The 15,516-nt window shown below is 36.4% G+C and overlaps 2 protein-coding genes across 3 annotated transcripts; one reads left to right on the top strand and one right to left on the bottom strand.

Annotated features, from left to right (window-relative positions):
* The first annotated feature begins 1,348 nt into the window (after positions 1–1,348).
* On the top strand, positions 1,349–3,578 carry LOC113715094 (truncated basic helix-loop-helix protein A-like). 2 transcript variants are annotated; one of them, XM_072069836.1, is made up of 8 exons: positions 1,349–1,494; positions 1,614–1,800; positions 1,912–1,965; positions 2,049–2,180; positions 2,278–2,386; positions 2,511–2,552; positions 2,628–2,684; positions 2,778–3,578. In XM_072069836.1, the coding sequence occupies exons 2-8, from the start codon at positions 1,637–1,639 to the stop codon at positions 3,309–3,311; spliced, it is 1,092 nt and encodes a 363-aa protein (XP_071925937.1). In that variant the 5' UTR covers positions 1,349–1,494; positions 1,614–1,636; the 3' UTR covers positions 3,312–3,578. The 2 variants fall into 2 exon arrangements, with proteins under 2 accessions (XP_071925937.1, XP_027095060.2); XM_027239259.2 differs by having other exon boundaries at positions 1,350–1,526.
* Positions 3,579–6,045: 2,467 nt separating this feature from the next.
* On the bottom strand, positions 6,046–9,844 carry LOC113714646 (low-temperature-induced cysteine proteinase). Its single transcript, XM_027238621.2, has 5 exons — positions 9,250–9,844; positions 7,655–7,890; positions 7,425–7,565; positions 6,534–6,983; positions 6,046–6,432 (listed from the first exon to the last, which is right to left on the bottom strand). The coding sequence occupies exons 1-5, from the start codon at positions 9,716–9,718 to the stop codon at positions 6,331–6,333; spliced, it is 1,398 nt and encodes a 465-aa protein (XP_027094422.1). The 5' UTR covers positions 9,719–9,844; the 3' UTR covers positions 6,046–6,330.
* Positions 9,845–15,516: the final 5,672 nt, after the last annotated feature.

Genomic DNA, 15,516 nt, shown 5'->3' with positions numbered 1-15,516 from the left:
GCGGCAGCGCCTCTCACCCGTGAACCTTGAGGTCACAAGATCGAGTCTCCGCTCCGCTGGATTTCTCCGCGCACTTAACGCGTTTGGACCGGGTTGGGGCGCCGGGCCCAGGCCGCAGGGGATTAGTCGGGCCCCGTAAGGATTGACCCGGACACCCCTGTGTCGAAAAAAAAAAATATATATATATTAGGAAGATCGTCTACTGTGTTATTGTCCCTTTTGACAAATTGTCAACAATAAAAAGAGGTGACCATAACTGCGTTGCTAGGACACAACTTATTGTTATCGGAGCCTAAAGCTGCAAGAACTCGCGGTCACATGAATATGGGATAGGCCACAATTTGAGGTGTAGATGGCGTGTCGTTGGTGGCCATTGGTTGCTTGTACGTAGCTGAATGATGTTAGGAAGAGGTGATGGAGTCTAGGAAGGGAATGGTTTGTCATATAAAATGTTTCAGCTGAGGTAATCGCTTGAATAAGCAAAGTCAACTTATCAAAGCTTGATTGGGCAAAATTAATAGTCTGTTTACCATCAAAAATACAAAATGGGAGGGGGGGAAAAACGAACAATTTTCCATTTCGAGTAACAGACAGGTTCCACTTTTCTCGTCCACCAAGAATGATTAGCGGAAAGAGATTTTCATGATAGGTTGTAAGTCCATTTCTGATGAACTAAAAAGTAATTGATTAGAAGAAGGCACAATCATGACAATGCCCTCTAAAGCAAGCAGCTAATGTGCGTCGTATTTACTTCTAGCAAAGAATTTGGGGAGCTGTACATTTCATCGGGCCTGACCAGTCTCACCAAAGTCTTAGGAAAATGAGACAGTTGTTAAGCTGTGTAGAAAGACAGCAGCATCAAATCTCATAAGCTCAGTACCGTAGTGGGAGTAACTTCTGTCATCTACTTCTGCCAAGGACAATTAAAGTGTATTAAAGTTCAAACAGACTGCTAAGAGATTTTTTTTTTTTTTTTTGGGTAGTCCCCGAACGTCAAAATTCATCCAACAACACTACTGTTGATTTGATTATTATGTTGACAAAATAGTTCACGGGCCATCTCAAGAAATTTATGTATAGAAAACGATGATCAAGACTTTTGAGTTCTAATAATTTAGCAGTAGTTTACTACTAGTTTAACGCAGGAATACCCGATAAATATAGGTGGTTTTGGATTAGCATTTGCATATAAACTACTACTTACTCGTGATTTCTTAGTTTTTAATCTTGAACTTCTTTGGACAAGTCGTACTTGATGTCTGATAAAGATGCACAAACTTTCAACTTTCGTTTTTTGGACCCTTGTCATTTAACCAACCCCCTGTTTGGTATAGTCCCTACTCGTGTTCCTTCCTTCAGAGGGCAGGGCAACTATATCTTTTCCAGCTCCATGACCTCACATTTTCAAGTACTCCCTGATTCCTCTAGTCAGAGAAAGTCCAAAAGCCAAAGAGTAAAAGGAAAAAAAAGAAAAGAAGTTTTGGGGTTGCAAAAGTTGTGCAATTCACTCTCCTCTCTTACGCGTGGTTATGCAACTTTTCTTTGTTTGCTCTTTATCCTTTAATTGTGATTGGAACCTACACCGAAGTTGTAAGCTTGTTTTTCTCTTTCAGTCAGTTCTCTCTGGCTCTGGACAATGGATGGTGGACTTCCCATGCTTAACTGTCTTTTACAGCACACTCTCAGAAGCTTGTGTACTACACGAACTAGTACTGCTTCTAGTTCAGATTCTTCCACCTCTGCTAAGTGGGTATATTCTGTTTTCTGGAGGATCCTGCCAAGAAATTATCCTCCACCCAAGTAAGTACCTTAAATGTTTCAATCCAAATAATGAATTTCAAGAATTCTTGAAATGCTCTTTTTCGGTAATTGTAACGTAATGAAGATCATAATTTGCTCGAAATGTTGCAGGTGGGATCATGGAGGAAGCATACTTGATCGTGCTACAGGGAACAAAAGGAACTGGTAAAGTTTTTATTTGAGAATTATGATCATTTTGTGTCCAATTACAACTCATCAAGTAATCTAACTTCCAATTTTTGGCTCAGGATACTTGTTTGGGAAGATGGATTCTGTGATTTTTACGAATGCGAACGAGCAGGTAGCGGATATGTGAAGGGAAGATTTGGAGCTGATATTTTCTTCAAAATGTCTCATGAGGTCTATAACTTTGGAGAAGGGTACATATAGATAGCAGTTATGTTCTTACTTAACCTTCTTGTGATTACTGTTTAAGTGGATTAAAATTCCAATTATCTTGTATGATCTTGGTTACAGATTGGTGGGTAAAGTTGCTTCAGATAACAGTCATAAATGGGTGTTCAGAGACTGTCCAAATGAAAATGATCCCAGCTTCATCCATTCATGGAATGTATCCGTTGATCCTGTAAGCAAAAAATTGCCCTTGTGAGGAGTTGAAACCAAATTTCCAGTATTACCTCTTTTTTTTCTTTTTTTTTTTCATGTCAATTGATTGCATTTTCTTGTACTTGATCTTTCTTTTTAAACAGCAACCAAGAGCATGGGAGGCTCAATTTAATTCAGGCATTCAGGTTAGTGTAAACTCCTATACATATTCTTCTCAGTTCCACCAAGATCACATCAAAAATTGTTTCAATCCTTGGCAGACGATTGCAATTATAGCAGTAAGAGAAGGCATAATACAACTTGGCTCGTTTGACAAGGTCCGTCTCTCCTTCTCCAACTCTTACGGAATTTTCCATGGTATCCATCTGTTAATCAGTTGAGATTTACAACATTTCAATATTTAATTTTAGGTTGCTGAAGATCTTAATTTGGTGATAAGCATCCAAAGGAAGTTCAGCTACCTGCAGAGCATACCAGGCATCTATGCTATACAAAGACCATATTTACCAATTCAGCAGCCCCATACTTTCAGGACCAATACAACACCCCATTTGATGATCGAAACTGGAGAAACAGCTTATGGGGTTGATGATAAACGCCAGCTAGTTGGATCAAAGAGACTCTACTGTGATCGACCTGACGAATTTCCAGTCAAGTCCATCAACTTAGGCTTCAACAGTCCCCATAATGGCATGATTGGACCACCTCCGGCATTATGGTCCATTCCACCTCTTCTGCCCTCATCAGCTTGCAGTCCTGGAGCTGCTTATATTCCAAAGATGCCTTCCATCTCACCATCTTATAATGCAATTGAAGCAACTGATACTCTGCTGCTGAGCAAACAGAATTGCACCATGAAAACTTCAAGCCAGTCTGTTAAGGTCAATGAATTTATTGGTTTAAGTGAAATGCAAAGTGGTGATATAAAGGCTGAAACAACCTGAGCAATGGAGGCAGCTCAAGAAGGAAAGCCTGGAACTTTAAGCCATAGTTTAGGAGTGGAATGTAGGGTAGTGAAACTGGGGTTTGGACCCCAGTCAGAAGAAGAGTGTGCTCTGAACCTTAATTAAATAGCTGGATATTAGTTCTTACCGTTGTCATGATTCTAATGTTAAGACTATCAAGAAGAGTATTGGATTTGGCGCTGGCAGCTTAATTTTAGATGCATAAAACTCTGTATAAATTTAATGAATCTCAGCTCTTATTGCAAACTGCAATCTTCAACATTATGTTTGAGATTTTTGATCCTCAAATGCGCATATATGCACTCCACGTTCTATCTGGAATTGAAACAAGAAATGTTATTATGGATAACTTAGAATCCAATGGTCTTTAACACAATTTTGAGTTATGCTTTGTGGTCTTTAGATAACCATACAAGATTATAATCAATTCTACCATGATTATGATCATCGGGTCAAGACGAGCGGAAGGATTACATTTGAATAACATTACAATTAACGCACATAATTTGAGTTGTTCTTTTTTTGTCAGACGACAACTTCTTCTAATTATGCAACATATTCCTGCGATATACAGATAAGCGCAGCAGCAGCAGCAGCAGCAGTATAATACAACGTAGTTCCAAGTTAATGGTGACAACACTTGTCTCAGGGGCAATAAAGACAGGGTTGGAAGGAGATGAAAATGTCACCACTAGTAATCTGAACTCCAGAAGCTTGAAATTAATGGCGTCGGCCCAATAGAAATATCTTGGATTTTCGATTCAACCTAACTTCTTGTACCACATCTCCATCTCTTGGAGGAAACAGTGTCACATTCAAGCTGTTAGTACACAACTACATATCACATCATTACTTATATATATATATATATATATATATATATATATCTGCTATATCGGCATCTAGGGAATGGATTTAAATTTTGCTTCCTACTTACCCACTTGTAACTGCAGCTATGTGCCAATATCTCACTAATTGCCAAATAATTTTTTTTTCTTTTGGCCACCAAAATGTAGGTTATGGAGTATTACGTAGTGCTTCTGATTTTTGGAACCATAGAGTAGAGGTACAAACAGATATCCAATCTAATGTTGTCACGCTTAATTGCACTTTAGGATTGCTAGTTTGCTGACTAATAAGCGTGCGTTTGGATTGCATTTTTCTGGATTTTTTTGTAGAAAAATTACTACGGCGATTTAATATGTGTAAAATAAAAAGATAATTGAAAAATGTATCCACGAAAAACATAGTAATTTTTCTTTGAAAATCTGCAATCCAAACACACCCCTTGATGAGAGTTGATGATATATATATATAGATTGGTCGTCTGTTCTTGTTGTTTCATTAGCAGGACTTGTAATTGATGCAGTCACAAAGTTGCCAAGGATACACTAAAATCTGTCTACAGATGAGATGAGGCTATTAATCCTTAGCTCTACCCAATTGTCAATTCATTCCTTTCGAAGAAAGCAATAAAAATTTTTGCGATTGACAGAGGCAAACTGGGATTGAGAGAAAAACAAAATGATAAATTTCAGATATTGCTACTCTTTTTTTAACTTTTCCACTAAGTAGAAAAGATATATATATAGCATCTTGACTGAAAAAGGAACAGATATACCATGAAAGCGAAAGAAGAAAAAGAAGATAAAAGATGGACAAAAAGATGAGTGAGCAAAGAACAATGATCAAATTGTGGCGCGTGAAAGAAGCTGGATATGATATCCAATCTTTGACAGATTGGATGGTCCCGAACCCTAACCCCAATTTTTTTGGGCTTTTCTTGCAAGGTGGTGCGTAAATTCGGAGAAAAATAATTGCGATGTTTAACAGGACATTGATGTGGCCCCTTTCAATCATACGACTCGTTGATTTGAATCTCAAACAATATATGTGGTTTGTCTGGGAGTATTGTCCAAAGTAAGTTTATATGCTCTTATTATTTGCATAGTCTAAGATCAATTTTTATTTGCTTTAGCTCATTCTTTGATTTCTTGTGCAATATAAATATGGATAGGATTTGTTCATAAAAAATCTGTAGAAGAAATAGTTTTACACTTCTTTTTTTTTTTTGGGTTAAAAATAGTTTAGCACGTCATTGGTTGAAATTTTGTCATGTAACAAGGATGAAAGCCAAGGAAAAACTTGGAGGTTGAAAAATGTTAGGGGTACTTGGGCCCCGTCCTTAAAAGTGGTTAAGGCTGATAGAAGAATTTGAAAGGGTCATCACAGTCAAATTTGGATAGCTACCTAAATCGGCAAAAGGCCCAGCCCCATCAGAAATTCATATCCAATATCAGTTTTTTTTTTTTTTGTACGACGAATTCCTGCAGTCATGGAAGTTCACCACCATCCATCCAAAGGGAAAAAAAATTTGTTCATCAGCTGCAACTGTTCAAGATCAGCCTCGTTCAAGCCAAAACACAAATATGAATTCACCCATTATTCGATATGGATTAACTTTATTTGCTTAAAATTTTGCTGCACTAAATTCACATAGCCCCGATGATAATCAACTAACCTCCCTCGTTCATTAAAAGTTCACCGTTCCTGTGAGGATCTCAAAAATATTTCCCAGAATGGTTTTCTCTAAAGCCTTTACATAACCACCTTTTGGCCAGTGCCTAAATAGCACTCATGCCGCTGCTAAAGCTTTATGTAATATATAACCAGTAAAGCAGCACATAAACTGTTAAAAGGAACCAGATCGCCATTGACCGAAATGAAATCCAAGCCAGCATTTAAATAAGATTTAAGTACACATAAACAAGTCAGATTGTAGCAGATGAATGTTCTACTTGTTCTGTTTGCTCGAATAGAAGTTTTAGATAGATATTTAAAGCCTATATACAGATGACCGTCTAATCATCTTTAATCAATCATCAATCGGATTCTGTAACTTCAGTGGTGGACTAGAGGCCTCTATGGAAAACAGGGTGATAAACCTCTGCCTTTCCTTTCCTTTATCCACCACTTACAGATTGGTCATCAGGTCTTTTTAAGAGCTGCTCTTCATTCCTTCCGTGCCTGACTTCATGCTCTTAATAGGCCTAGCAAGCATGTGCTTCATAACCTTCACTCCAAGAGGGTTGTCCTTGCTCTGTGTTAAAACAAGAAAGTTGGTTTTATAAGCAAAGATAAAACTCGGTGTATCTGCAAGAAAATTATCTAAGGACAAGTTAAATGACAGCATTTACTTACAAGTGAGCAAGTGCCTGACTGAACATGGCAAACGGGGTAATCGTGGGGGCAGCAGCTGTAGTGGTCTTCACAGCATACGGCACCTTCTAGAGGGCAGCATCCCCATTCGAAGCACGAGCCATAGAACTCGTAGACGCAGCAGCAGGTGTTGTCCTGTGGGCATTCATAGTAATTATCACAGGCTGCCGGAGGCTTGATTGGAGATGGAGGGGAAGGACCAGGATTGGGAGGATTTGGGCCTTTCTTGACAGGGTAAGAGGGCTCACTGGTGATGCCACATAGGCCTGAGTTTGCTTTGACATTACGCTCCATCCTGATGTAGCCATCCTCCCCCCACTCTGCACCCCATGAGTTCCTGACGATCCAATAATCCTTACCGTTTGCTGTACCGTATCCAACCACATTCACACCGTGATCTAATGCAGTCCCACAGTTGCCGGTGAATACACCCTGAAGTTGTTCAAAGTAAATATATATTAACAGGCAAGTAAAGAGCAGAAACTGTGCAGAATTAAGCAGCATGTTGTGTCCTATCCCTATAGAATTACAGAGTTCAGCACTGAACTCGAAAATCTCACGAGTTGTAGCCTTCTACACACTAAAAAATTAAAGAGTCTTGCTCGTGGTAAACCAACAAAATTATGAGGTGAATGGGAACCAGTTTTCAATAATAGAAAGGAGCTAAACCATTACCTTTCAGTTGCAGTGAAGTACTAGGAAGAGAACAAATTAACTAATTAAACAATTATTTGATGACAACATAAAAGTTTCCGTATATACATCATTGTTGCAATGATTGCAAACATCCTCACTTTAAATCATGAAAACATATTCATTCAACGAAGGAAAACTTTTTTTGGCATTTTTCAATGACTAGAAAGATGAACTCACTTTCAAATAGAGTTGGAAATCTCTGCTCGAACCTTCAATGGCAACACTGACGGGTTGATTGGCCGCGGCCTTCTGCAGTGCCCTCTCATCATAGGGAATTACATCTTCATAGCCGTCAATTGTGACCACCCTGGCATTTTTCTGCAAGCAAGAGCTAGGTTCTTAGTCATTATTTTTTTTGCTGATTAATTTTTTTTTTTTTAAACTAACATAAAGAATTCAATGCGTACCCTGTATGTGTCACATCTCATGTCCCTGCCTCTGTACGGATAGTCCTCCTCAGTATCAATGCCACCATTGTTGATGATGAACTCAAACGCATAGTCCATGAGGCCACCGTTGCAGCCTTCATCATAAGAAGTATCACAATCCACTAGTTCTTGCTCAGACAGGGAGATCAAATCACCAGTCACAATCTGGTTGATCCCTTCCACGGCAGCAACTGCTGAGAAGGCCCAGCAACTCCCTTCGTTTTCCCATTAAATTAATCCACAAAACAATGTAAGATCAGCACACAGACATTAACAAGGGTAAGTGGCAAACGAAATCACCAACTCAACGAAACACTTTGCTGGTGCTCTGCTTTTCTTGATTACCTTCTCATTATGTTAATGAGCAATACAGTACAAGATTCTTAGCTATTTAGTTAATTGCTAATGTGGTACGGCAAGTTGATTAAAGAATTTCTTAATGGGGCGTCGGATTGTGAGATCAAGCGAGTCCTGCATGATGCTTGCCTCTGCTCTTTATGCCTTCTTTTTTTCATATTTTCTTCTTGTGAGGGTGGGAGCCATTGGTCGACAAAAAATGAGTCGCACACATATCTCTGAAACAAGGGCCATTCATATCGTTCCCGTGTAAAAGAAAATCAAGGACACCATCACCAGTAAGGCCTACAACAACTAGATTTCTTCCCAAATCCGAACATGTATATACTGCTAGTATCTTGTGAAATTGAATGCTCACCAACATAAGATGAACTAACAACAAAGAAATTAATGTTCGCAAGTAAGTTAGGTAGGCCAGAAATTAGGCACGACCAAAATATTTGGTAGCTACTAAAAGGAAGTGTGATGGAGTATTTTGCCGGAGCAAGAAGTTGTCCATTATAGAAACAGGTGTGAACTGTTAATAAGGCACAACTACGGAATGATAAGAGGGCTTAATCTTGAGAGAAAATAAAAAGAATTAATGTAGCAACATCAACAACATTAGAAAAATTAGTATATAAGCAACTAAAACTTGGAAAAAAAAAAAAAGAGTCTAATCTACCAATAGTTTCAAAGCCGGACTTGAATTTCACGGGAAAGTGTGGTAGAATCAGTAGACGCCCCCCCCTTCCCCCCCCCCCCCCCCCCCCCAAAATTAAATAAATAACTCTAGTTTAATTTTTATTTTCCTTTTTTTGTTTAAATAAAAAGGCCCAGGTAAAGATGTACGACAAACCAAAGCAATTAATACTAATATTCACCCAAAGCAATAATTAATCTAGATTTCCGATTTACCAAAATACCCACCAACTTTCTCCATCATAAAACTCTGCTAGCTATTACTACAGCTTGACTACCTTTTTTTCTTCTTTGGCTACTTATATTCATTTCTTACTCGGATTTTCCAAAAATTTTCTACATCTATTCATAAAAAACACAAAATAATAATAATAAATAAATAATTCTCAACCAAAACATACGGACCAAAGGAGTTTTAAGCAAAAAAATTTGCTAATGAAACAAGCTCCAACAAATCTAACCATCAAGCAAGATGAAAAAGAAAATAAAATAAAATAAAAATCAAAGTAAAATATAGAGCTAGGAAAACTTCATACCACAGCTTCCCTGATCTTTGACCGGAAGAACAGCACCTTTTTCTCTCCAGTCAATGGAGTTCGGCAGGCTATCACCTACTTTTGGACGGTAGCGATCGCTGGAAGTCTTGGCCAACCTCCTTTTGGGATCAGGGCGGGTTCCCAAGTAAGTGGAACGGTACTCCTCGTTGCTCAGATCAGCAAACCGGTTCAGCCCGAGCTGGTACGTCCTGTTGGGCAAGCTGTTTTGTTCGTCGATGTACCTAAGATTATCCTTAAAAATTTCAAACCTTTTATCTTTCTCTCCCAGGCCGTTGTACGACTTACCATGTTTCACTAGCCATTCCTCGTACAAGGCCATCACTTCTTCATCCGTCCTCCCACTGCCACTCGTCTTTAGGTTTGCGTTACCGTAGCTCAGGATGGACATGTCCTGAGCTGATGCGAAAGAAAGCAAAGAAAACAAGAGAAGTAACGAAAGAGTCGCCATGTTTTGGGATTTCTTTTCTGTGGCGGAGGGCCGGCCGGGGAAGACTGAGTTGGGAAATGTGGCGAGGGAGCCTAGAATTATAAAGGGAGAGACGAGGGGTAAGATTGGTATTATGAGTGTGTTGATTTTTTGGATTAAAGAATGACAGAAAGAAAATTAAACAAGGATGGTTGAGTACGGTTTTACGTATGGGATGAGAGTTGAGTGTAGCGGTAGTATAATGCGTATTTTCTACTGTATTTTCTGATGATGTTGACAGGGGAAGAGTTGATTTTTTTATTTTTTTTTTTTTTGGTGGAGAAGATAAGGAATTTTTCTGAGGAAAGCATGTGATGGAGGCTATTTATAACAAGTCGGGCAGTAGCTGGAAAAGATAGGACTAGGAGTGATGGACGGAGTGCGTGAAAAATGCAGTATGAGTAAGAGCACCACTGAAAACAACAAAAGTCTGATTCAGGCTGTTGAAAAAAGTAAGAGCACCACTGAGTCAAAACTGGCCATCAGAGTGGGGTTAAGTTCAATTTTGAATTATAGGTTGGGAATTTGAATCTTAATTAAAAGAAAAATTTTAAAAGACATGTTTGAACATCTTTTTGATTTAATGTTGGTATCTGAAGAATATGATAGATTAGATTATAAAATCAAAATATCATTGCAGAAAAAAAAAAGACTAGGAGCCAGAAAATGGGGAAAAAAAACTAGAACAAAATTAACCAACCGAAGAAAGGAATTGATTTAGGGAAGACTTTTGCCTTTAGTTTTGTCTTTGAAGTAGGAGAGCAGGAGAGGCATGTTTCCGGGTAAAATGGTGTGCTATGGTGGCTTTGGTCATCCAAGGCTCTAATAGTGTGTTTAATAAGCCATTACCTTGAAAGTTTAATAAGCCACCTTCCACCCTCTTTTTTTTGTGTTACATTTTTTTTTTTTTTATCGGTTACGATAGACCTACACTCTATACTAGGGGACTGAATCACCATAGCACCATACGAGTACATCACGCACTCATATGGATTTTTGTTCAATAAATCCACATATTGTGGCAATTGGTGAGAGGCAAGGTTTGAACCCTTGACCTTCCACCCCACCAAGTCTTAATGTTTTAGTGGTGGCCACCAACTCAAAGTGTGGTAGTTTTTTTTTTTTGTTACATGAGCTACGTGGAAACTAGTATAAAAGAAAAATGAAATAGTGAAAAGTTCAAGAGGAATTTACACTCCGATTAACAAAAAATGAACCTCCTGCCCAAAAAAGAAAAAAGAAAAAGAAAAGTAAAGTGAATCAGGTGGAACAAGTCCAATAGTGCCACTCGTGACGATGAATAATGAAACATAAAATAATCCAAGGAAGAAAAGTTAAATTAGTAGTAGTAGTAGTAGTGTAGTACAACACCACCACTCATTTTACGGTCGTAGACTGATAGACGAGACTTGGTTTCGTTTTGGACAAGTTGCTTGACTTAGAGAGAGAACCCTTTTCCTTTCCCAAAAATATACAGCAATCAATACCAGTACCAATACCCAAAACCCCGGAGTTAGGTCCCTGTAGTGTTTTTTTAGTTGTTGTAATTCCAATTATTTGTGAATTAATTTGCTATTTGCATAACCCTCGTCACTGTAAATTTCTTGCAAGTAAGTGAAACTACATTTTATTGCAATTACATATCTTTAGTCCTTTTTTCTTTCTCTATCTACCTTATTATTTTTATACAAATGGCAACACTTATATTATCTTACTTTGAAAAAAAAAAAAAAAGAGGAAAACTCGATTGGATTATACAAAGAATTGAAAGGAAGTCCAGCCTACAGATGTGCACTGATACAACAGTCTTTGTATTTTAAAGTCATGGTGACGGTTTGAAATAATTTTTTTTTAATTATTAAGCAAGGACTCAACTGAGTCAAGAAAAATTAAAAATAAGATAAAATCATATCTGAATTGAAAAAGTTTCACTTTCACTACAACGCATTCCTTTGGATTTGGAATTGGATTTAAAGAGGCAGGCAAACGGGTCTGATGGTTTGAATTTTTTATTTTTTGTATTTAAAGCAATTTAGTTGGTTGGTTGATGGTTTGAAATAATTGGGTGTGAACGAACATCTGTCACCAGCAATGCCAATGCCCAGTGGCCAGTGGGTGGAGATTTGGACGGCAACGAGCGATGGTACGGGGGACGAGGGGCCACGTTGCATATTCTAAGCGGCGGCTACGAAAGCTACACATCAGGTTGTTCTGCAAGATTTTAAGGACTTACTGAGTACTGACACGTTGAGGGCCCCACCTTCTTTGTTTTTTTGGCCTTTTTTCTTTGAAGAGCGGACAGCATCATTTCCGTAGGACGGCCGTATTTAAATGCAATTTGAATTAGACGGGAGAAAGTTCATCTGAACTTTTTTTCAAATGAAAAAAAGTTCAGGTGAAAAATATATACGGTACTTAATTAATAGCATGAATTTTGTAATGGCAGGCGAATACAATTCTACTAATTATGTTTACTTTAAAATAAAGTAAAATATTACAGCTTAAACTTTTTCTTTTACTTTAGAATTTATCTCCATGTTTTTAGATTTTATAATTCTTATCTACTGTCTAAAATCACAAAGTGTCTCGAGCAAAGATCAAGAAGGGTAGCCTTCATACTCCACATATTACATCTCCTGACATTTTATTAGTTTTTGGATCATTTGTGAGATTTATCTATCGCATTTTCCCTAATATTTTTCGTAAGGTGTACTAGTAAAGAAATAACATTTGTTGAATAAGTGTAGCTTATTCTCGTGAATTTCAGACATTTGAATAAACAATAAGAGTAAGAAAATATCTAGTTTCGTAACTAATTCTAAAATTTAACTAATGGAAATTTCTGCACAAATTTTGGGATGCTACAAGATGCACTGCATCGTAGTTTAGGTAAATCTTTTGTGCACCGTTAATGTATACATCAGCGAATTTAGATGTATGTTAAGTATATAAAATTTGATAGTATTTCAATTTAAATTGAAATAATGTGACTTGCATCTAAGCTTATGATAGTATATGAACGATTAATTATTATTATAGATTAAGTGCAACTTCTTGACTATGTACGGTCTTTACGGTTCAGGTAGCAAAACTAAGGCAAAAATAAAAATTCGAAGAGTCGAAGATGTGAACGCGTATTGAACATTGGAGCTCTTTTCATTTAACTAGTTGGGACGGCCTGCGCGTTGCGCAGAAGGGCGAATATTTCCCGTGTTAAGTTGCACAAGTTTTAGTTATTGTATATTTGTTGTAGTATAGAGAATTATATAGGTGGTATAAGTTTGGCTTGAATTATAAAATAATAGTGCGGTAAATTGGTTGGGTGAATATAGTGTTAATAGTTTGTGAAGTATGAAGGATATTTTGTAATATAATGGTTAATAAAGTACTATAATTGAGACAATGCAGTGTCAACATTTTGTGTGGTATGATTTGTATAAATTATGTGGTTTGGGTGAGGTAATTATAAAGATACCCATTTATATTTATGTATATCTCTATTACTCACTAAGTTCCATAAATATGGGCCTATGTCTTTTTTTTTTTTGCACAAATTAAAACATTTAATCAATATAATCACAAGAATTGCTTTTCTTTCATATTTTTGTATAATGTCACTCACTAATATTAGATCATTAATCCACATTAAGAGCCATGTATTATTACATTGTTTTTGAAATTTACAATACTTTAATTTTTTTAATGTAAGAAACAATGGAATTAATTATTTCAAGTAATTAATGTTGCATGTTTGACTAAAAGAATAATAAAAAAATAGCATACAACATTGCTTTTCAATTTAGAGTAATTTAGAGCCATTAGGAAAAATGAATATATACACATTAAATTTAGAGCCATTAGGAAACATTTTATAATAATTATATATATACATTAAATATGGATATTTATCTAACAATATAAAAGCGAGAGTTGCCCCATGAACAATGTTTTTTTGTCAAGCGGTTATCATGCAATTGTTATTGGATGCCAGGACTATTAGTAAATAACATATTAATTATTCTTTTCTATAGAACAAAAAATAAGAATAAAAACAAGGGCATTAAAAATTTGTAATTATATAGAGTAATACAAATATATAGACTAATATATCTTTATAATTGTATATTTTAAAAAATAGTAGGATTAGAAACCATTTTTAGTCCATGACACCTTAACCGATTTTGGTTAATTGTGATAACAATGTTGGACTTCATTTTTTTTTTTTTTACTGCTGTTCAACTTTTGGGAATCATTCAGTCAAAAGCTACTACTGAACATGCTAAACAATCACTGCATTCAACAATTTTACAGAGCACTATTTTATTTCATTTGTTTGCAATATATGCATTCATTTTTTTCCAAACAATTTTTATTTCATGTCGCAGTAATAAAATCCATTTTTTAAAGTCATTAAAGCCAATAATAATTTATTAATTATTTCCTCAATAATTGTGTAATTACAGAACACTCAACATTAATTAGATTGTTTCTTACATTTAAAAAATTAAAGTACTGTAAATTTAAAAAATAATGTAATAATACATGGCTCTTAATGTTGATTAATGATCTAATATTATTGAGCGGCATTTTACAAAAATATGAAAGAAAAATAATTGTTGTGATTATATTGATTAAATGTTTTAATCTGTGCAAAAAAAAAAAGAAGGAAAAAACCAACAAATACACAGATTATCAAGAATAAGAAACAGATAGAAATGCGTGAAACCTCAGAATAAAATTAGAAAAAATATATTAATCCAACTTGATTATCAATTTTTATTTTTAGCCCAGATTATTTGTATGATTCTTGAGCTTTATCTGACTGAATTAGAGAAAATCTATACAAGTTCAGAAGCTTAACTGCTGCGACCCTTTATTGCTCTTCGTACAGATACATAGAAAGTTATGCCTTTTGCCTTTCTTTTTTTTCGTTATTATGCTTTGGTTTTGAGCTCAGATTTCATCACCGTAGCATTTGACCAGAAGGATGACTGGAGGCTTCTCAATGACCAAAAGACCAAAAGTAGGAGGAAAAATAGGAGCTTTGTGCGGCTCACTTGGAGAAACCAAACACACACCTGAAGGACAAATACAAAAGCCAACAAAGTTGTCCATAATTACGGAATAACTGCTTGACCAAAGATCAATTTCCAGCAGAGCCATTGCCATCCAATTCCAAAAGACCAAAACGCCCCTCAAAGTCACAAAAATAGCAGCATAACCGCTTGACCAAAATTCACTATTCATTTGCCAACTCTCCCTTTTATTATATATTATATATATAGATATTAGAACCTACTAACAGGTACCTCATCACACCATGCCTATGCACGGCATTGCAAAATACTCTATAAAATAATCCACATAGAGAGAGAGAGAGATGAGATTGCTCAATGATCAATATATTCAAAACATGTTTGCTTGTATCGTGCGCTACTTCTAACCTCTATAAATGTTGTAATTAACCTGATACAGTATGACTTAGCAGAAAGATGGAAAAGGAAGTAGCGGGACCATGACCAGCAGCCCTCTTCTCTCCACGTTTTCCTCAATTCTACCGCAATGTTCATATCCTTCGAACAACTACCCCTGAGGTAGCTTGGCACCGCATCTCTTGCGGGACGAGAAGTCAAGGGTACCTCCTATTAAAGTTATTATTTAATGTGATTTTTTTTAATATTTATATGGGTGTGTAATGTATATGTATAATCCGATGATTATTTAGTTCAAATCTTGTTTTCTCATTAAAGTTGCCACTTAAACTTCTCTTTAATCCATAT

Source organism: Coffea arabica, chromosome 10c (assembly GCF_036785885.1).
Source record: "Coffea arabica cultivar ET-39 chromosome 10c, Coffea Arabica ET-39 HiFi, whole genome shotgun sequence".
NCBI lineage: Eukaryota > Viridiplantae > Streptophyta > Magnoliopsida > Gentianales > Rubiaceae > Coffea > Coffea arabica.
Note: the sequence above shows the minus strand (reverse complement) of the source record. Positions and strands in the feature narration are given on the sequence as shown.